The sequence below is a fragment of the Balaenoptera physalus genome (assembly GCF_965194825.1).
Source record: "Balaenoptera physalus genome assembly, chromosome: 11".
Lineage (NCBI taxonomy): Eukaryota > Metazoa > Chordata > Mammalia > Artiodactyla > Balaenopteridae > Balaenoptera > Balaenoptera physalus.
In genome coordinates this window covers 59,250,812-59,273,916 of record NC_138896.1, presented here as the reverse complement: position 1 = coordinate 59,273,916, position 23,105 = coordinate 59,250,812, and the positions used below count along the sequence as shown (strand labels likewise).

The 23,105-nt window shown below is 37.9% G+C and overlaps 1 protein-coding gene across 39 annotated transcripts in view; it reads left to right on the top strand.

Annotated features, from left to right (window-relative positions):
* The window catches only part of CLASP2 (cytoplasmic linker associated protein 2), a 176,764-nt gene extending 165,000 nt beyond the window's left edge, over positions 1–11,764 (top strand). For all 39 annotated transcript variants that reach the window (XM_082411763.1, XM_082411766.1, XM_082411776.1 and 36 more), the window contains 5 exons: positions 3,355–3,548; positions 4,044–4,172; positions 6,315–6,521; positions 7,588–7,704; positions 10,022–11,764. In XM_082411763.1, coding sequence (XP_082267889.1) covers positions 3,355–3,548; positions 4,044–4,172; positions 6,315–6,521; positions 7,588–7,704; positions 10,022–10,108 — 734 coding nt within the window. In that variant the 3' untranslated portion in view covers positions 10,109–11,764. The remainder of the gene's footprint in view (positions 1–3,354; positions 3,549–4,043; positions 4,173–6,314; positions 6,522–7,587; positions 7,705–10,021) is intronic.
* Positions 11,765–23,105: the final 11,341 nt, after the last annotated feature.

Sequence of the window (23,105 nt, the reverse complement as noted above, 5' to 3'; positions counted from 1 at the left end):
GTTGCCACTACATGTGGACACACTTCTTGTTCTAGCTGAGCTCTGAAACCCTATCTTACCCACTCTCACATGTGGAAACCCTCTGTACTCTGCCTGGGAATCTGTCCCCAGGCCTGTAATTTTGATAAATGGAAAAATATCTTCATTTTATGAGATTGAGGAATTGTGTTTTTACCAACTTCTCATGTTGAGGCTTGATATATCACAAGTACCACAAAGCCAAAATTATGACAACTTAACAAGATCATCCCCTTATTGTCTAATTCTCTTCTCCTTTACTAAGGATCATATATTTCTCATTTGTTAAAGGAAAATATCTCTGGAAATTATATAATTGAAACCTAACTGGGTAGAATATTTTTCAACTTGAGAACGTTATTTCTTCACAGCATAATACTTGATTGACTTCTGAAACATTTGAAGATAGAGAAGCCTTCAGTTACACCAAAATAGTAGTTGTTCCAAGCTTCATATAGCAATTGTTTTCATTTACTGTCTATTTTCTTTTTTAAATTTGAGGTGGGGAAGACCTTATTTGACATTATTTTATTGTAAACATTGCTGACATTATCTTTTTTAATGTATTGACCTCCATTTTGCTGTTTTGATTTTTCTCTTATGCCCTGCCCCCAAGTAAAATTTCTCCTTATTTTGTTTTTAAAATATAAAACTTTTGGTGGGAGATAATTATTTTGTTCAAGTAGGAATTTGTTTTAAAATTCTGAGACTTATTAAGTATCTTTCTTACTCAGATGTGTCTGTACATATTACAGACAGATGCACACATTAGTGATACATTTATCAAAACTAACAAGTCATACCCACTAATGACCAGTTCTAATTATGACCTTTGTAAAGTTTACCAGGGACTATAATATTCCAGAATATGTACTACCTATAGTGAGGATGATACTGTTATTCAAGGGAGACTCATATTTCAGGCCCAGGTCCTCACCATGACCCTAGGAGGTGCGTGCTATTTTCCCATTTTACTGATAAGAAAACCCAACCTCCACAATAATTGAGAGCGTGCTCCTATCACACAAAGGCTAAGGGGCAGAGGCTTGGTGAGACTCTAGAGCCTGTGTTCTTTTCACAGAACAACAATGCTTCTGTGTGTCAGAAGAGGAAATACAGTTGATTATACTTTATCTTAATTAATTCAGTACGTTAGGTTTATCTCATTTGTATGACATAAATAGTTCAGCTTTTTATCAAATAATTTATGTGCTTTCTTTGGCAGAAGTTATTTTCCTGTCAGTCATCTGTCCAGACCATTATATGACAGGTCATTTCTAATTATCTTCTAGAGTAATTACAAAGCCTATATTCATGAAGAGGAGAACTGAGTTCCTTTGAAACAAAGCATTTTCTTGAGATTTCCCTTTATTCAGCTGAAATAAAATATACTCTTATCAGAATGATTTTATGACATCTTTGAAAGTCTGATACTGTAACTTCACAGGAGTGATTTTTGAGCGGTTTATAGAGATGCATTGATCCTGCTGCAGTGGTTCTTGTTAAGCCAGCAATATTTTTCTAATGTTGGTCTATACAAATGAAATTATTATAAGACAGTTTTTATTCTCCAAGTTAAAATCTTTGAACTCAAATTTCTTATTTTTCATGGTTTTGCTCTGCATTTTGCAGAGGTTCTTCCTGATCTTCCAAAACCCTAATTTAGTTCTCCTCAGTGATCATTCTTTTCAGATTATCTCAAGTTTTTAAATTCAGTAATCACATTTTGTGCTCTGTGTATGAGTGTTTGGGGACCAGAAGTTCTTAGTGCTCTTATTATATAGTTCCACGAAAGTTGTCCTAACAAACTTCCTTTTTTATAGGCAGTGAATATTGTCATTACATTTTGGTTCAATTTCCCTTCCTTATCATCTGTTAGTTTTATTCCAGTACAAGTCATCTGTTCTAGTAGTTCAGCTTGATTTCCTTTCCTCAGGTTTCTGAATCCTCTTAAGTGAAATATAACTTTTCTTTCCCTACTTGTAGTTGTGAGTTCCCTGAGACCTATAATGTCAGGCCATTGGTATCTCTAGGTCAGTGGCTAACCAGCTGGCAGGAAGAGGCACAGTAGCTTCTGTTTTTATGGACCAGTTGTGAACCATCTGGCAAACTACAACCTCAAGGTTCATTTTTGGGAAAAGTGTTCTTTCCTCTTGAGCGTTTCCTTTTGTACCCAGCAACCCTCTCCAAAAGGCCAGCATACTCATGCCAAGTGAAGCCACAGAGAATACAGCTCCACAGTGTTAGCTGTCTTTCCTGGAGACTTGGGAGAGGGAGTGACCCCAGGTGTACCTTCTAGGCTCAGGCACCGTGTTCTGTGATTATTTTATTCCAGAGGATGAGTTAGAAGGGAAAAGAATCTATGGCACAAGCTCAAGCAAATGCCTGCCCAAGTCCCTCAAACCTGAATTTATCATGTATTTTATCATCAAAAGGATTTAGGAAGAACTCTGGTATTTTTTAATGTTCTAATGTGAACTTTTGGATTTAACTGTCTTTCCTACAAAGATTTCTCAAAGCATTATCTGATGACTTTGAAAAATAAACAGTGTGTCCTTTAACATTCATAAAATTCATGAGTTCATAATTATACTTTAAAAAAAGAAAGCAAAAACAAATGAAAACTCCTTGATAACCACTGGGCCCAACTCTTGACTCAGAAATTTAAAGGGAAATATATTAGGTATTCTGCCTTTTCTATCAAACTGTATTTCAGGGCAATCAAAATAGCTCTAGTTGATAAACTCACTCTCTCAGAAGAATTCCAACCCATTTTTAACTCCTAATAAAATAATTGATTCAGCAACATCAGTGGGTGAAATCATTAGTTAAAAGGTTGACGGGGAACTTTACAGTGGTGGGATCAATTTGTTACCAGTTAAATCCAGTGATCATTTATTAGTATCGCTAAAAATTGAGTACCCAGACACTGTGAGCCTCCTGGCATGACAGCATAGAAGTGCATGCTGAAGTGTGTAAGGATGAAATGATACATTTGGGATTTGCTAAAAATTTTTCAGAAAAAAAGTTGGGTGGGGCACGAAGATGATGTAAGAATGGTAAAATCTTAATAATTTTTAAATCTGGGTGATGGGTACATGGGGGTTCATTATACAATTCTCCTGTGAATTTTTATTATAAATGGTTTTAAACTAGCATTGAGGTTTGGGGGATGACAAATGGAAAAGAATATTACTTGGTCATTTTTCTTTGTTTTTGGTTTTTTTTTACAAGTAACTTTCTGTTTGTGTTTCATGATGTTATAACGTTGTCATCCCCATACTTGTGAAAGTTGACCTATAAAGTTACAGAATTAACATCATGTCCTTATGACAGATCTTTCCCTAGACCATTCTGACCTGGTTGCAGAGTTATTGAAGGAGTTGTCTAACCATAATGAACGTGTAGAAGAAAGAAAAATCGCCCTCTATGAACTCATGAAACTGACACAGGAAGAATCTTTCAGTGTTTGGGATGAACACTTCAAAACAATATTACTTTTATTGCTTGAAACCCTTGGGGATAAAGAGGTAAAATGGCAGAATATGTAAACAATAGCCTGTTTTTCCTGTCTTGGATTGCCTGTCATTGCCTATTAATCAAGTGCTACACAGATTTGGAAATTGGGAAAATGAGTCTTTTCGGCTGCTTCCTTCTGCCTGAAATTTTCACTGTAAAGTACTTTTTCTTCCCAACCAAGCAGCTCAGTGATTTTCAATAGTTGACAACAGGGAAAATGAAAGGTTGCTGACAAAATTTTTATAGGAGAGTACTTTTTTTTGCATATTTGAATTAGTTGTTCAAAAGTAAAACTTCCTTTTTAATAGAATGTAGTGGTTCTTGGTTTCTTTAAGAAGTATTCGTTTTCAACTAGAGATGTGAAAACTTGTGTAATATACCACATATTTTATGCAGTTGTCTACAATTCCCCCAACCCATATTAAGACCCTTAAGTTACAGAAATGGAAAATGTAAAGATCGTCTACAACCCAAAATATTAAAAACATTAAAATATTTCTTCTTAGCCTACAATCAGGGCTTTGGCATTAAAGGTTTTAAGAGAAATCCTAAGGCATCAACCAGCAAGATTTAAAAACTATGCAGAACTGACTGTCATGAAAACACTGGAAGCACATAAAGATCCTCATAAGGAGGTAAGTGACCTGATAGTACTTCTGATATTATTGCATGAAACATACAAACGTTGTTTGAAAGTACTCTTAGCAAGCATTTTCTTAATGTTCAAGGTAGTATCTGATTGAGAAGCAAACATATAATCTTTTCTGTTTAACGAATTATATTGATACCATGGCCTTTTACCTAAAATAGGTGAGCTCTAGGATATAATTTATCTGATTTCATTTTCTCCTATAATTCACTTTTAGATTTCCATTTAGAGTTCACCAATCTTAACTTCACTTTCCATTTACCAATAAGAATTTGGTTTTTTAAAATAACTAATGCCTATAGGAGCTAGATGTCTGTTAGAAGTTTACTCAATAAAACAATGAGGACAGCTTTCCTGAAAGAGTCCTGTAAACCTGTCTTGTTACATTATAGTCAGGATATCCCCATCATGACCAATGACACTGATGAGATAATCAGTGAGATAAGATAATCATAAGGACTTTTATCAAAATAATTAGAAAAGCAAGTTTCAAATAGGGAGTGCAACTCTAAGAGGAAGCATCAGAGCAATACATAAGCAAAAGACAAGTCAAAAAAAGGAAGTTAAAACAACAGTGAGACAAAATAGATTAAAGTTAAGTATAAGAGCTAAAACTGTAAAACTCTCAGAAGAAAGCATAGGTGTGAATCTTTGTTACCTTGGGTTAGGCAATGGTTTCTTAGATACAATACCAAAAGCAGAAATAATCAACAAGGAAAAGAAGAGTAAATTGAACTTTATCAAAATTAAAAACTTTTGTGCTTCAAAGGATGCTCTCAGGAAAGTGAAAAGACAACCCATAACATAGGAGAAAATTTTTGCAAATCATGTCTGATAAGGGACTAACAACAATAATATATAAAGAACTCTCATAACTCAACAATGAAAAGGTAAATAACTCAGTTTTTCAACGAGCAAAGGATCTGAGTTGACATTTCTTCTAAGAAGATATACAAATGGCCAATAAGCACATAAAAGGATTCTCACCCTCATTAGTCTTTAGGGAAATGCAGCTAAAACCACAATGAAATACCACACTTCACACACATGATGAAGAACGATAATAAGAAATGTTGGTGAGGATATGAAAAAATCGAAACCCTCTGGGTAATTCACTTTTCAGAAGCTGTGACTGTGAATCTTATAGGAGAGTGAGCCATAACTTTTAAATCTACCTGGATTTTTAAGCCGATTTTTAAAAAAATCCAGTTGGTGTTTAGTAGTGGTACATCTGTAGCATCTTGCTGAAGGCTTAAAAAAACTATGTAATGTTTGTACTTTAGTTATCCACCTTCTGACCTAAATAAGGCCTTGTAGCATACCAGTTTTTACCAAAGATAAAATTGACATTCTTAAGCTGTTACAGCTGAAATTAGCCCTAGGTCTTCTGACTTGCAGTGTATTTTCCACTATACCTTTATAAGTACCTCTCACAGATTGAGAGCACAAATGAGACAATACCAAAGTAGCAGCAAAAGCAATAATTTTTACATGTTTTCAAGACCATCTTTAGAGATTACAGATTCCAATAAAAATATAGATAACTGTTTCTTCTCTTCGTTGCAGAACCAGTGTTTTACCCTCCCCAAGTCCAATATAGAAGGAAAGAAAATCATTATGAACAGTAGGGGAAATAGCCTGTTAACTTGATAACATATTAATGAAATGATTTTTATTTTATTTTGTTAATAACGTGATAAAAGGCACAAGCCCTCCTGGAGTTGAGGGTCTTAACGATGAGCAGGGTCTCAGGGTGGCTGATGCAGAGGACTCCAGTCACAGTGTAGTCTAGGTGGACAGAGCCTCCACTCCCCTGCAGAACTAGACCACAATATCATGTTAAAGTTGCTTTTAATCACTGAATCAAGCCAACATTAAGAGAGCACAAATGAAGGAAGAATGATGTAAAAAAGCACCATGTTTCCATCTTCTAGCTTCAACAGTTATCAACATTTTACCAAACCTGTTTTATCTGTACCCTCACCTTTTATGTTTGTTTGTTTAGTGTTGTCAAAGAAAATCCCAGATATCATGTCCTATGACGTATTTCATGAAGTGTATACATCCAGGACACAGTATAAGTTTTACAAAATTACTTCCCTGCTAAATGTTGACCTCTTTGTTTTAGGTGGTGAGATCTGCTGAGGAAGCTGCATCAGTGTTGGCCACTTCAATCAGTCCGGAGCAGTGCATCAAAGTGCTTTGTCCCATCATCCAAACTGCAGATTACCCAATTAATCTGGCTGCAATCAAAATGCAAACAAAAGTGATAGAGAGAGTTTCCAAGGAAACCCTTAACCTGCTTTTGCCAGAGATTATGCCAGGCCTAATACAGGTAAGCAGCAAAGCTTGGAGGAATAAGCTATGTGTGATACATTTGGGACTCAGTTATTTTAGACACTTGCCAGGCAACACTAGTGGCATGACCAAGCCTTCCTGCTGTCTTAGGTGTTCGGAGCAAAGACTTTCCGTAATTAGCTCTGTGTGTGTGTGGTAGAATATACAAAACATAAAACTTACCATTTAGCATGGTAACTTACCATTTAATGTGGTTTTTTTCTATGCATACAAACCCACACATATAAATACTTTTAAAAAATGGGATCATATTTTGTAACATGCTTTGCTTAACTTAATCATAGATTGTGAACTTTTTCCATCCAATAAATAATATTCTATAATGTAATTTTAATGACTAATATTACATAGTATGTATATTAAGATCCCTCCTGAAGAGAGTTAATCATTCATTTCTTTGTGCTTCTGTAGTATTACCTTTGTGACTCTGTTCTAAGCCAAATACTACTAAATTGTGAGGTCCTTGAAGATAAGATCCAAATCTTTTCCTTTCTTATCTGTGCTTTGGTGCTAAGAACAGAATATACATAATAGGTGTGTGTCATACATATAGTGGGTACTGAATAAATGTTTGTTGGATGAATAACTTAGAGTAATGGTAGGGATGGGCCAGATGTTAAGCTTAATTCAGCCTGGATTACAGGAGTACCTTGACTGCCAGGCCAAGGAGTTTAGGTTTTACTCAATAGTGAGGAGCTATTGAATTCACTACAGCTGAAAGCTTTAGGAAGGTTAATTCAGAGGCTTCGGCAGGGTGGATTGGCAGAGGGGCAGCCCCAGAGTCAGAGGAGTGCAGCTTTCCAAGCTAAGTAAGAAAGAACCCGATAAGGAAGGCTGACAGTGGAGTGGGGATGCCGAAGGGGAGATGGAGGAGGGAAGGGCACGCCTCTGCCTGAAAAGGTGAGAAATTAACTTTGTCCAGTCAGTAAAGCTCTCTCTCCTCAGCACACTTGGGATCTCCTCTTTGAGTTGCACTTCTGTCTCTGTGGAATGGTACTTTCCTCAGATCCTGCAGGAGTGCTAACAAGGACTTTTCTTCCCAGGGTTATGATAATTCGGAGAGCAGTGTTCGGAAAGCTTGTGTCTTCTGCCTGGTGGCTGTTCATGCGGTAATTGGTGATGAACTAAAACCACATCTCAGCCAGCTCACTGGCAGTAAAGTAAGTAGTGCTGCTGTTCTAAAGAGGGTGGCTGTGGGTCCTTCTTCAAAATTTAGTTCTTTGAGTGTGTTAAGGAGTAAATTTGGGGGCTTCCCTGGTGGCGCAGTGGTTGAGAATCCACCTGTCAATGCAGGGGACACGGGTTCAAGCCCTGGTCCGGGAAGATCCCACATGCTGCGGAGCAGCTAAGCCCGTGCCACAACTACTGAGCCCGCGTGCCACAACTACTAAGCCCATGCACCACAACTGCTGGTCCTGCGCTCTAGAGCCCACGTGCCACAACTACTGAAGCCTGTGCGCCTAGAGCCCATGCTCCACAACAAGAGAAGCCACTGCAATGAGAAGCCCACGCACCGCAACAAAGAGTAGCCCCCGCTCACTGCAACTAGAGAAAGCCTGCGCGTAGCAACGAGGACCCAGCGCAGCCTAAAATGAATTAATTAATTAATTAATTTAAATAAAAAGAGTAAATTTGTTATTCGGATTTTAATTAGGCTTTGCGAATCCAACTTATTCCTCTTACCATTTGCAGTTTAGCTGTTTGTACTGTCACATCTGTTACTCAGGTGAGGTCAGTGGTTTGGTAGGGTGGTTGGTAGACTGCTGTGAAAAAAATGCCTACAGCTTCTGGTTATTTATTGATCACCAACTGACTCTCCTCACTCCCACACCCAAATCCTTACCCACAAGGGCTGTTTAATTAAGAATAAATAGTAGTTATATATCCATGGATTTATATGTCCCCAAATATGGAACAATTGAACATTTAAAAAATCTTCCTTTACGAACTATGATAATCAAGTATTTGTTCTCCTCTTTCTGTTCTTATTATGATCACAATAAATGTTTAACTTTGATTTGTTATGTTAAAATAAATTTTCCAATTAGTCCTTAAGATGCAAAAAAAACACAAAATCAGTCTTGCTTTCTTCATTTCTTTGATACTATCAAAACCTTGAAATTTGTTCTAAGGGGTGAGGATAAACTATGATTGTTGAATTATGGTTTATGAACCAGTTAACTGGCAAGACACTCACCTTCATATAAAAAGTTTCCCCAAATCCTAACAGTTGTCATTACCATAATCAAATTTATTTTTTAAGTAGCAAAGAGAAGAAAAAATACATAGAAGGAAAAAGAGCTCAGGTATATACCTTACATTAAATACCTATACAAGTTATAGATAGATTAAAGCAGTGGTTCTAGGGACTTCCTGGAGGTCCAGTGGTTAACAGTCTGCGCTTCCACTGCAAGGGGCGCAGGTTTGATCCCTGGTCAGGGAACTCAGATCCCACATGCTGTGTGGCGTGGCCGAAAGAAAGAAAGAGAAAGCAGTGGTTCTTAACCTTTTCTGTGTTACAAACCACTTTGAGCTTTAGGTATAATCTCATCCCAAGAAAAATAAATGCATACAGATAAATTTTACACATAGTTTCGTTGTGGGGGGGCGTTCAGTGAGCCTCTGAATCTCGTGGACACCAGGTTTAAAAACCCTTCGGTCAAAGACAATGTTAAAAAAGCAAACTTTGAACAAAGTGGTTTTCAGAGAAAAATGTATCCTGAGTTTTGTCATAAGTTTAAGTTAGGTCCTGATAATCCAGAGTTGTCTGTAGAAGAATTAAAATTCAGCACTTTACCAGACTACTAGGCAGCCAGTAGTAATGTTGCATGTGAAGACAGTAGGTGGGAAAAATATCTGAGAATGACATTAGGTGAAAAAAAAGTAGAAAACAGAATTGGATGTGCTTTGATTCCAAACTATAAAAATATGATCTCGTACAATAAAGACTGCAAAATGACAGAGAAATCAAAAACATTCTTGTTAGGAGAGCAGTTAGGAGAGAGTAGTTGTCTGAGATCTTGGGTGCTGGAGCCCAAGTGCCTAATTGCCTCTCCTGGCCCACTTCTCTCTACCCCTGTGACCTTAGGCAGGGATGGCACATCCTGTATCTCGATTTCCTCATCTGTAAAATGTTGTGAAGATAAAAAGAGAGAATTTAAGGCAGTATATTGTATAGCACATACTGCTCAAATGTTTATCATTATTGTCTTAATGGTGACTTCTTTTTCTAAGTTTTGTATGTTATCACTATGACATTTTTTGAAAAGGCATGCTAGAATACTCAGTCCTGAACAAACTGAGACTTAAAAATATTTTTTTTGAAATTCTTAATTAGCAACAGTAACTGGGGCATTATAATAACCCCTCAGTCTAAAATATCTTTTGAAGCTCACATATGTATAATTTTTTTTAATGAGCATCTTACAATCATTTAGAGCAGCTTTCTCAAATGACGTGTTTGGCTTGAATCTGCAGATGAAGCTACTGAATCTTTACATCAAACGCGCACAAACAGGTTCTGGAGGAGCTGATCCCACTACTGATGTTTCTGGACAAAGTTAGTGAAGCTGATGGAAGTGAACCAGGTCTCTCAAAGGAAGGACAGACAGACCACCCTCATCAATGAAAGGAAATTTTCAAATACATCTTTCTGAAGTTACCATTGTTTCCCAGTTTTAGTTTTTTGTTTTGTTTTGTATTTTCTGTAACAGAGGGCTATCCTCAGTCTGCATGTAACTTTTATGATAGTTATTCCAAATTCAAGAAGAAGCAGTATTAACATCAGTTGGTCAATACAGAGTAATTTTTAATCTAATTCATCATTTCACATGTTTTACTTCTTTGTCCTCCCATTAACATTTGCCAGTGTTATGATTGTATCCATTTTTTTAAATGCTGGTTAAACAGGAATGCTTAAAGCTTTAAAAGTTTAACAGTCTAAAACATTTTTTGGCCTTTATTCAAATGCAGAATAATATTTTTATTGCTACTTTGAGTTTTGTTCCGTATCATGTCCTATGCTAGAAATATTGAAATGATGTGAAATAAAGCAGGACTAATCTGAACTACAGCTGGACTCTGTTGGTGTGATGGTGATACACGTCATTAATTAGTTGCAACTTCTTTGGGGTGATCTGTAGTTTAAAACTAAGACCTCAAAGACATGTTACAGAATCAGCCAGTTCTGTAAGGCTGATACCCTTTATTGGTTGTTGATCTTGCCATCTTTATTTAAAACCATGTCCCCTCTATGATCCCTTAAGAAAGCTGTACCAAATCATCAGCCTGTATTTTTCTTGTTACTTATTAAAATAGAAGGTTTCATTGCAGGGTTTTTTGGTTTGTTTATCTTTGTTGTGAATGATGCTTTTTTTATTTATTAATATCAAATTCACTTATGAATAAACTTGATAATGGAAACATAAAAAAAAAATCAAGTGCATGTGTGTCCTTGACCGTCTTCTGTTTCTCATTTAATAAACAAACTAATTATTGAGACATGGGAGTCGACCAGCACCTTTTCTTTAAATGGTGGAACCTGGTTTCCTTTTACCATGAAATTGTCTTACTTGAAAACACTGATCCTGATGAGAGAGAAGATGGTGCCAAGGTTATTACCTTTGTATAATGGGCTCAAATTCTCTACCTCTTCAGGGCTAATACTTTTAACTGAGCTGCTGCCTATAGTGTCTTTTGGAAAACTATTAAAAGGGTGATTTTCTGTTACTTTTTAACAAATTTTTTTAATCACCTTTTGCTACACCTCTTATTTTCATGTGCAGCCAACTTTCAAAAATTACCAGTTTTGGTGGAAGGCAAATTAGGTAATTTGGAACCAGGATACTAATGATTTCTCATCTTGACTTTTTTTTAAATCCTAACATAAAGTGAATTTGACTGGAAAGGCAAATACCTATTAGGGAGGCAATTTGCTTTTGTTACAGAGTTATCTGTACTTTCTCTGTTTAATCGAAAAAATGTAGAAATGTATGTAAAGAATTTAAGGCAAGAGTTCTGAATGGATGATTTGTGATAGGCTTTTACCTTCCTTCGTTTTTGTTCTAGCAGCAGGAAAATAGTTTCTCTATATCCCCCCCTTTATCTGTAACAATTTTGTTTTCTACTGTTAATTACATTGTGTATTTATAGTTCTATGCTTACTGTTGTGCATATACTGGCAATAAAACTGTACATAACATTACTTGAACAAATTAACAATGTATATCAGTTGTTTTTCTGTCTCACTGTGTGACAAGCCACTTATCTCATAACTAGGTTTTTAAAAATGTTTAGAAAGTCCTGTTTCAGTGGTATTCTCATGAATTTGTAAGTGCATCCAAGGAGAAAAGATGTGTCAGGGGTAGCAGTCACAGTCCAATGTATATAGCTCTATATGCATGTATATATTATAGCTTATCCTTAAAAAGAAAAGGTATTTTAAACATTGAACTCGTCTCAGTAATGCTTTATGTTCCATGACCTTTGGTATGTTTTATAATCATTTTGGATCTAAATATTGATCTAATTTTGACCTCTTCTTTAAGGTCCTGCTCTAACTAATGTTGACAACTAAATAGAGTGGCTTAAGCTGAATAATAACTCTACTTGAAAACTTAGATCAAACACCTGGCATCTAAAGGCAGGCACTCAAGAAATGAATGAACTGAGTAACAGAAGAGTATGGTTTAATGTGACAAAGTGAAAGCTAAGTCATGTTTAAAATTCTGTTATTTCAGTTGATAAGACTATGAGAAAGTTATTGTTGACTATTCAGATTGCTATATATAATACCTTTAATTTGTTCATTCCAGAAACATATTAAGATGTCGGCTATTAAAGAATGGTGATAAAAAGCTACTGGTTAAATTTTTTTCTTTCTGCTTTTCTCCCCTAAGCTAATCATCAGTGTCATTCATTTACCCACGCTGCTGAGAACCAATTAAAAAAGCATATAATTCCAGGTTTTAAAACATGTTTGTTTCTTGTGGGTTTTCAAAATCTGTAATAGACTTCTGACATTTTCAAGTAAGATATGGTTTGGACCTGAGGTTTCATATTTGGAGCAAATTTGCTATATTCCTTCATATTTTATTATAAACTTCAGGTCAAAATGACTTTTCACCAAGTTATGTCTTACAGTATAAAACTAAAATCTTCAGGCCAGATCTATTTGTAAATTCAAGTGTTTCTTATTATTGTTAATTTAGAAAAACATTTACAGTAAATAGAAATGAGGATTAGTAATGTTATTCCATAATACATGAGGGTTTTTTTTAATTTAACCTTTGATAGCTTTGCTTCCTGTATTGTTTTAGTTCATTTTATTGCAGTTAATCAGTATAGTTTTATAGCCATGCAAATGAAAGGTCTAGAATTAAGCTTTAAAAAAAACTGTCAGTTAAAAAGTTATCCATCTCTATTGTGGAATATTTGGAAAATAATGAAAAACTGAGGGAAAAAAAATTACCTCTCATAGCACCACTTGAGATGATCTGTGTTGTTATTTTGTGGAGTGCTAAGATAATCAATTTGATTTAATGCTGAAAACTGTAAGGGAACATTAAGTTTTGTTAACCAGAGAATGACAAGATTAGAATTAGCTAAGATTTTGAATGCTTCTGTTCTGTGCATGTATTTAACAATACATTTTGAATATATTCCTTCTTTGTTTTTCTATAGGATGACTTCTAACAGCAGCAAAATATTCATTGGTATGTGTGCAGCATAATCCTGGGTTGTTGATCTTCACTGGATATTCTTATAACAAATAGCTACATCTTTGGCACATTTCCAATTATTTCCTACTTGGCAATTTTATAGATGCCTTTACTATGAAATTACTAAATATAGAAAAACAATCCTTATTTAAAGATATGCTAATTACTTAAATAGCTGGGTTTAAATTACTCTTATAATAGTAATCGAAAATAGAACAGGAAAATACAAGAAATCTTTATATGTATCGGAATTTCAGTATTTCAAACTTACTTACATTCATCCATGCAGAAGATATGTGAGTAGTTGCCTTCAGGGAGACAGAGTAGAGCAAATAACCATGATACAGTGTGGTTGGTGCTATAGTAGAGAATAACACAGGGTGCTGATGGGAGCTAGGGAATGGGGGTGGGGGTACACATAAGGAGTAATCACAGAAGGCTTCCTAGGAGAAGAGGTGATGTTTAAATTTAGTCTAGAAACTGAGTGGGTCTGAGGCTCATTGGGGTGACAGGGTAGGGAGAGCAGAGGGAAGCCAAAGAGCAAGGCAGTGCTCTATGAAGTAAGAAGCATTATGGCATGTCCCTGGAACTTTTTAAACCATAATTTGTTTTGGAAAATGTTAAAAGAAATCTCATATACTCTCTTAAAAGTCCCCATAAAATATGTTTCAAAAAGAAAAAAAAAAATCTGTGCATTCTCACAATCAAGAAAGCTTGGCTATAGCTTTTCTTTCAGGGGTTTTAGTTCAAAAGTTTTCCTTTTCTTACAAAGTTATAATACTGAATTTGCTTTCCAGACTGAATGTATCATTTGTGTCTCCCCAGCTGGCCATCATTACACAGGTTGGTTTAGCTGGAACATGGGATGCCAGTGGAGAATGACCCCAGATTGAGTACTAGATACTCTGAGATACAATCTAACTGAACTAAGGAGTTCACTGAAGACTTAAACTGAAGAACAGCATGGTTAGAATTAACATCACAAACACCTCAATTTTACGTGCTCTGAAAACTTCAGAAGTGAGTTAGTTTTTAGGTTACAATTTTTTTACAGATTGGTCTCTATGAATCTGGTTCTGATTACCCTTATTTACCTACTAAATATTTGAGCACCTGCTCTGCATCTGACACCTCTAAAATCTGTCTGCTGTAAATATGTAGCTGTGGATCGGGTAATAGGAGAGATGCATTAATGTGCTTTCAGAAATGTGATCGGTACAGGAGGGACCGGCCTGTAACTCAGGGTAGGAGGTGCTGCTTCTTGCAAACCATCCTGACCAGATAGCCCTGCAGGCAGCCCTGGTCACCCAGTATTTTTTCCCGTAAGAAAGTGTGAATCTGTTCTTTTTATTGGAAATGAGTGCAAAAAAGGATTGCTTGCTGGTTATAGTTGAAAGCCAATTTTACAACATTAATTTTTATCTAAGTTCAGGTCAGAGTAGAGACTTAGAGTTGAATTATTTCAACAAAGCAAGAAATGTGCCTTTTCTTCTCCATCCTCCTAAAGCCATGGTTTTCGACTAGGGATGATTTTGCCCACTGGAAGACATTTGGCAATGTCTGGAGGTATTTTGGGTTGTCACAACTCAGTGGGGGAGTGCTACTGACATCTAGTGGGTACAGGCCAAAGGCGCTGCTGAGCATCTTACATACACAGGACTGCCTTACCCCCCACCCCACCAGACGCAAAAAACAAGTATCCAGCCCCAAATGTCAGTAATGCCCAGGTTGAGAAAACTTGCACCAAAGCAAAGGAGTTTCCATGGATAGTTCCACGGGTAATACAGCCCAGTTTAAAAACACTGAATCAGTTTTATACACTAATGTTGAATACAAAGGTGGACAATACAGAACTCATTTCCAGCTGAATTTTAGGATAAATTTTCCCATTTTTTAATACATATGGGCTCACATGCCAAACATTAAACACAAATCATTGATCCTCAACTCAACCCAAACTATTTTCTACTTTTTCTCCTACAACTTACTCCAGCCTAAAGTCTCAGTCCAATGCTAGGGTAGCCCTTCAGATTTTCCTCTAAGAGAAATGGTGATTTTTATTTCAAAGAACTGATTTCTAGCTCTTGAGGTCAGAGAATTTCCATACAGTGAGGCTTCCTCCAGGTCTGCAGCAATGTAGATGACCGAGGAGACCCAGAAGAATGGCCTTGAGGTTTGTTGGCCAGTATTAAGTCGATATTCAAATATTGTGTAATTCCACCTGTATGAGATACCTAGAGACAGAAAGTAGAATGGTGTTTGTCAGGGGCTGCAGGGTGGAGGGAATAGGGCGTTATTGTTTAATGGGCACAGAGTTACTGTTTGCAATGATGAAAAGAGTTCTGGAGAAGGATGGTGATGACAGTTGCAAAACAATGTGAATATATTTAATACCACTGAACTAAACATTTTAAAATGATTAAGATCGTAAATTTCTTATGTGTATTTTACCACAATTAAAAATAATTTAAAAAATAATGGTCATGGGCTTCCCTGGTGGTGCAGTGGTTAAGAATCCGCCTGCCAGTGCAGGGGTCACAGGTTCGAGCCCTGGTCTGGGAAGATCCCACATGCCGCGGAGCAACTAAGCCCATGCACCACAACTACTGAGCCTGCGCTCTAGAGCCCGCGAGCCACAACTACTGAAGCCCGCGTGCCTAGAGACCGTGCTCCACAACAAGAGAAACCACCATGATGAGAAGCCCGTGCACCACAACGAAGAGTAGCCCCCGCTTGCCGCAACTAGAGAAAGCCTGTGTGCAGCAACGAAGACCCAACGCAGCCAAAAATAAATAAATTAATTTTAAAAATTTCTTTTTTAAAAAGTGCCTCAAAGATTTTTTTAAATAAATAAATAACGGTCATTAAAATGAGGTCAAAATACAAAAGTAATTAAGAACTCTGTTCACCACCTGATTACTGTGAACAACTCTATGTAAAGATGTTTGGGTAAATAATATATCGAATGATACCTATGGTGTATAATATATATATATACACTGAGTATTTAAAAGAGCAGAGTAGGCAAATTGAAGCAACTCTTTAATTTTTTGGCTGCGTCGGGTCTTAGTTGCAGCACGCGGTATCTTTCACTGTGCCGCGCGGGCTCCTCTCTAGTTGTGGCATGCGGTTTTCTCTCTCTAGCGGTGGCGTGCGAGCTCAGTAGTTGTGGCGTGCAGGCTTAGTTGCTCCACAGCATGTGGGATCTTAGAACTCCGACCAGGGATTGATCCCACGTCCCCTGCATTGGAAGGCGGATTCTTAACCACTGGACCACCGGGGAAGTCCCAAAGCAACTCTTGTAAAAGTTGCTGTGTTGAGATGTGTTGCCCACAAAGATTGCAAAATTTCAATCATGGCTTCCTCTCTTGCACTCTGCTCATTTTGTTCATTCACTGATTTCAGTGATTCTGACTTCACCACTGATGGGTTTTTCTAAATTTGGCATATGGAATCAGACCCACTTTGTCTAAGTCCTGCCTCCTTTAAGGTTCATACCATAGGTAGATCTGCCACCTTCTGCCTCCTGTCACCACCCTTGCCTTCTGCTGTTGTATCAACTAGTTGGCATCTGTCCTAGATTTCCTCACCTTCCCAAGAGAGGATAGTAGCAGAGAATGGATTATGCAGTGAAGCTGCTCAAGTGCAAAGTCACTATTTCCACCACTTGGACAAGTTAATCTCTCAAAGCTTCAATTCCTCATCTACAGAGCAGCAAAAACAATAGCACTTATCACATAAGAATATTATGGGACTAAATGAAATAATGCCTGTTTCTTGGGCATAGCCTGACACTCCACATGTGAGGGCCTTTAGAGCTGCAGTCTTAGACGGGGTACAGCCATCCAGCTGACTCCCAGGGCTGCTGCTGTCTTCCTTTGTGCTCAGTCATTTCACCATCCTTGGACCTGAGCTGCTCCACCCAGCCATCAAAGACCCAGCATTTCATTTGCTAATTGCGGGGCTTTAAAATAATTTTTTTTGATTGTGGTAAAAAACCATGTAACATTAAACTTAACCGCTGTAGCCATTTTTAAGTGTACAGTTCAGTAGTGTTAAGCACATTCACATTGTTGTACAACAGACCTCTAGAACTTTTTCATCTTGCAAAACTGAAATTCTACTCCCATTAAACACTAATTACCCTTTCTCTAGCGCTTGGCACCCATCCGTCTACTTTTTGTTTTTATGATTCTAACTACTTTAGATACTTCATAGGAGTGGAATCATACAATATTTGTCCTTTTGTGACTGGCTTATTTCACTTAGCATAATGTCCTCAAGGTTCATCCATGTTGTGGCATGTGCCAGTATTGCCTTCTTTTTTAAGGCTGCATAATATTCCAGTGTGTGTATATACTACATTTCTTTACCCATTCATCTATTTTGGAAATTTGTGTTGCTTCCAACTCTTGGCTGTTGTAATGCTGCACAGGCCTTTTTTTCTTTTTAAACCATTTATGTGTTTCTAGCACTGTCCACAATACTTGAACATAGCAAGTCTTAATACTTGTTTTATAAATGAATACATGAATAAATTAATTCAGTGAGTCTTTAGAATATCCAAGTCTCCTAAAAACAATAAAATTGTTCTATGTGTCTTTACATTCTGACTTTTGTTGCTGCTTTATATTTTAGCATGAAAATATGTAATAAATACTGTATACTAATTGTTCTTTCCTATGTGTCAGGTTTTGTGCCGAGTACTTTAGATGCATTAACTTTTCATTCTAATCCTACAAGGCAAATATTATTATTATCATCATCATCTCCAGTTTACAGAAGAGAGACTAAGACTTAGAGAAGTTAATTGATTTGCCCAAGTCATGTAGCTCATAAGCTGTGTTTTAAACCCAGACTGAGGCCAGAGATAGAAAACTTAATCTCTGTGCTATAAATGCTCTAGTTATTGTACATGAACATTTTTTAGGTCCCCTCCCAACTTTGTGAATAGTGGTGCCTTTAAGATCTAAAAAAAAAAAAAAAAACCACCACCACCTATGGCATTTCAAAACTGCTCTTTAGCTGCTGTATAAATAAATAAATAAATAAATAAAATTCAAAAATTTTTAAAAAAACTGCTCTTTAGGTATTTTGAAAAACTGGTTCATAAGAATAGTGAGTTTCTAAAAATGCACACATCTCACCTAGGGAAGTACAGAAGTACTCAGAATAAGTAAAAATAATATCCATAGTAGTTAAAGAAGAGGATGCAATTTCCATATCCTCTATTGTCCTGGAAGCATTGATAAAATGAGGCCTTATAATTCAACCCAAACAACATTTGTCTTAAAGATGCCTGATAACCCGAATTGTGGCTAGGCAGGGCAGCTAAGCTCCAGCCCTAACATCTCGCTGAGACTAATACTTATTTCATCATCCTTTCTAACTGTGCTTCCTTCCTTTGCTTGCCTGTCTTCAAGCCTGGTTGGCAAGAGACGTCTCAGGAAGACACCATACAATAGCCCTAAGGAGGAATACGGGTATAGTAAGGGAATGTCTCCAAGAAGAAGAGGGAAAGAGGGAAAGAGGGAAAAGAAAGAGGGGGATTCATGATGAGCCAATGTATTGAGAAGGGGTTTTCTCAGACTTTGGGAGTGAATGTAGGTAATTCGACAAGCAAATGAAAAGCAAATTATGTATCATAATATACTATATCCTTATTTGTGAGTATTTACACATAACGATGGTATTAATGAAAGTTGACTTCACCAAAAAGCTGCTTTAGCTCTGATTGGGTAGGAGGTATATAGATTACCCAATCCTTACCTTCCCTTGAAGAAAGTGAATAGATAGTGTCTAAAACCACATACAATATCAGGAGATATAGCTAAAGGTTGAAAGTGGCTGCTTTGGAAACTAGCAACGTCATGAGAAGGGAGGTTGGGGCAGGGGACTGTGCTTTGTTACTGATGGATGTTTTAAGCTATGTACTTTTACCACTTTGATTTTCTTAAAAAGTAAATGAATTACACCAGCACTTCCAGATGTGTATTGTTCATGGTGCAAAACAACAACCAAAAAAAAAAAAAAACGTGTACATGATATATGATTTCAAAGTCTGGGGGGAGGGGCTTCCCTGGTGGCGCAGTGGTTGAGAATCTGCCTGCCAATTCAGGGGACATGGGTTCGAGCCCTGGTCTGGGAAGATCCCACATGCCACGGAGCAACTGGGCTCGTGAGCCACAACTACTGAGCATGCGCGTCTGGAGCCTGTGCTCCGCAATGAGAGAGGCCGCGATAGTGAGAGGCCCGCGCACCACGATGAAGAGTGGTCCCCACTTGCCGCAACTAGAGAAAGCCCTCGCACAGAAACGAAGACTCAACACAGTCATAAATAAATAAATAAATAAATAAATAAATAAAAGAACGTGAATTTCTTTAAAAAAAAAAAAAAAAGTTTGGGGGAAAAAAAGGGTACATTCAAGATTGCAAATCTGGGATATAGAGACAGGAGGAACTGAGGACGAGAGGAAAAAGACTATGTGAGATGTGGGGTATGACTTCATTTGTATGACTTCATATATATTTGTTTTATTAAAGTCTTATCCCTACAGAAGTGTAACTAAGACTTCTGGTCTTTTCCTCTGCTTCCTTGGCCCAATCTGCCTTTTTTCCTGCCTCCGTATTCAAACCAGTATTTATACATTACAAACACCAATCTTTGGTGTATGATGTTTGGTCAAAAAAAAAAAAAGTGGTATCTCAGTTCAGAAAATCCCTTACCACATCAGTGATGATTGGGGAAGATTGATGCTCGCTTTAGGTCCCCAGACCTTGGTTATTTATTTATTTATTTTTGGCTGCTTTGGGTCTTCGTTGCTGCATGCGGGGCTTTCTCTAGTTGCGGCGAGCAGGGGATACTCTTTGTTGCGGTGAGTGGGCTTCTCATTGCGGTCGCTTCTCTTGTTGCTGAGCATGGGCTCTAGGCACGTGGGCTTCAGTAGTTGTGGCACGCAGGCTCAGCAGTTGTGGCTCGTGGGCTTTAGAGCACAGGCTCAGTGGTTGTGGTGCACGGGCTTAGTTGCTCCTCGGCATGTAGGATCTTCCCAGACCAGGGCTCGAACCCATGTCCCCTGCATTGGCAGGTGGATTCTTAACCACTGTGCCACCAGGGAAGTCCCCAGACCTTGGTTTTTAACACCTTTCCTGCAAAAGAAGAAGTATTACCTTTGAAATTTCTGATTTTAATATCATGTAAGATTTTGCTATTCCACAGACCAGCAGTATCCGCATCACTCAGAAATTCATCAGTGCGGAATCCCAGGCCTCACCTCAGAATCTGCATTTTTAACAAGCTCCCAGGTAACTCATATGTATGTTATAGTTTGTGGTTCATATGCATGCTCATGTATGAGAAGCAGTGATCTAGAGGTATTTATGATAAACAGCACTAATGTTATTTATATTGCATGGTTCTTTGATTTTAGAATCCTTTTATTTTAGCAATTGTCAAGCAGTTTATTTTTTTTTTTTTGGAATTCCTTTATTTTTTATTATTTATTTATTTATTCATTTATTTTTGGCTGTGTTGGGTCTTCGTTTCTGTGCGAGGGCTTTCTCTAGTTGCGGCAAGCGGGGGCCACTCTTCATTGCGGTGCACGGGCCTCTCACCATCGCGGCCTCTCTTGTTGCGGAGCACAGGCTCCAGACATGCAGGCTCAGTAATTATGGCTCACGGGCCCAGTTGCTCCGCGGCATGTGGGATCTTCCCAGACCAGGGCTCGAACCCGTGTCCCCTGCATTGGCAGGCAGACTCTCAACCACTGTGCCACCAGGGAAGCCCTGTCAAGCAGTTTATGGACTCCACTTTGAATCTTTCCAGTTAGCAGCTTTTTTTTTTTTTTACATTACACATTCTCTTAGGAAATCTATGCACAAATTTATTAACTACAACCCTGGGAATCCTAGTACTGCATCCTATGATCACACAGCCTCTAACAATGAAATGTACGTTGTATCATGGTGAAGTATCAAGTAGGCTGATTCAAGTTACCAATCAAATTTATTGTTTGAGCAATAAATACTACAAAACATATGTAATTCCATTCCATTTTTTAAAAAGTCATTTATTCAACAAGTACTTGGGCACCTATTCAAATGTCAGGCATTATTCTAGGCATTAGGAATATCACACTGCAAAACTGGAAAAAATTTCTTCCCTCATGAAACTTACATTCTAGTTGAAAAGATAAGTAAGAAAAATAGAGCATACTTGAGATAGTGATGAAGACTAAGGAAAAAAATCAGGGAGGGGGGATGAAAAAATGTGAGGATGTGATGGAGTCTTACAAAGACTGGCAGTGAAGACCTAACAGAGCAGAATACTGAGCAAAGAGATGAAGGAAGTGAAGTATGGAAGTGTTAGTGTAAAAATCAATGAAGAGCCACTCTAAGAAGGAAGTGGAAAGTTTAATTCGAGCCAACCTGAGGATTATAACCCAGGAGACAGACTTTCAGAAAGCTCTGAGGACTGTTCCACCCACTAGAGGTCAAAGCACAGTTATATAAGTTTTTGAGACAAAGGGTTGTACATCAAATAACATACTGACAGTTTACATAGTCCAACAAGACTAATAGTGGGTTATTGTTACCCTTTACAGGATTGAGAAAGGAATGTTGTCTCCTAAGGAGTTACCTTGCTGGCACCAGAAGGAAATAGCTTTTTCTTTTTTTTTTTTTTTGGTGGCATTTCTGTGTTTTTTAAGGGGATCTATTTAATGTGTAATGCAGATGCACAGTGCACACTAAAGGGGAGAGGGTAGTGGCTCAAATGGGCAGAGAGGGAATTTTATGTTTAAAATTTCTTGTCCCATCTTAAAATAATTTATTTCATCAGTAGCAGAATAATGGCTCCCAAGATGTCCATATCCTAGTTCTGGGAAACTGTGAATATGTTACTTTACATGACAAAAGGGACTTTGCAGATGTGATTAATTTAAAGATCCTGAAATGGAGAGAGTATTCTGGATTATCCAGGTGGGCCCAATGTCATCATTATACGTGAAAGAAGGAAGGAGAGTCAGAGTAAGTGAAGGAGATGTGATGGCCAGAGGTTGGAGTGATGAGGAGCCAAGGAATGCAGGCAGCCTCCAGAAGCTGCAAAAGGCAAGGCATCAGACTCTCCCCTAGAACATCCAGAAGAAACACAGCCCTGCCAACACCTTAACTTTAGTCCAGTGATACTGATTTCAGATTTCTGACCTCCAGAGCTGTGAGATAATAAATTTGTGTTGTTTTAATCACCCAGTAATTTGTTACAGTGCAGTAGGAAACTAATACAGGGAGCTAGACGTGTGGTTGTACAGACAAGTTATCTGCTTTAGCAGACATCTCCAAAATTACAATGGCTTTATAAAACAAACATTTCTTTCACTTATGGTGCCACGTACTGCACGTTGTCTAGGGGCTCTGCGGCACAGAAACATTCAGGGATCTAGCTCCTGTGGCCCAGTGAGTGCCTCCACCATCCCCTAGGCCTCACAGTCCTCTGCTGAATACTTTGAATCTGACTTGATGATACAGGAAGAAAGAGCATAGATGATCACAAAGGAGAATTTTTTTAAGTTTTTTTTTTTTGGCTGTGTTGGGTCTTCTTTTCTGTGCGAGGGCTTTCTCCAGTTGCGGCGAGCGGGGGCCACTCCATCGCGGTGCGCGGGACTCTCACTCTCGAGGCCTTTCGTTGCAGAGAACGGCTCCAGACGCGCAGGCTCAGTAGTTGTGGCTCACGGGCCCAGTGGCTCCGCGGCATGTGGGATCCTCCCAGACCAGGGCTCGAACCCGTGTCCCCTGCATCGGCAGGCAGACTCTCAACCACTGCGCCACCAGGGAAGCCCCACAAA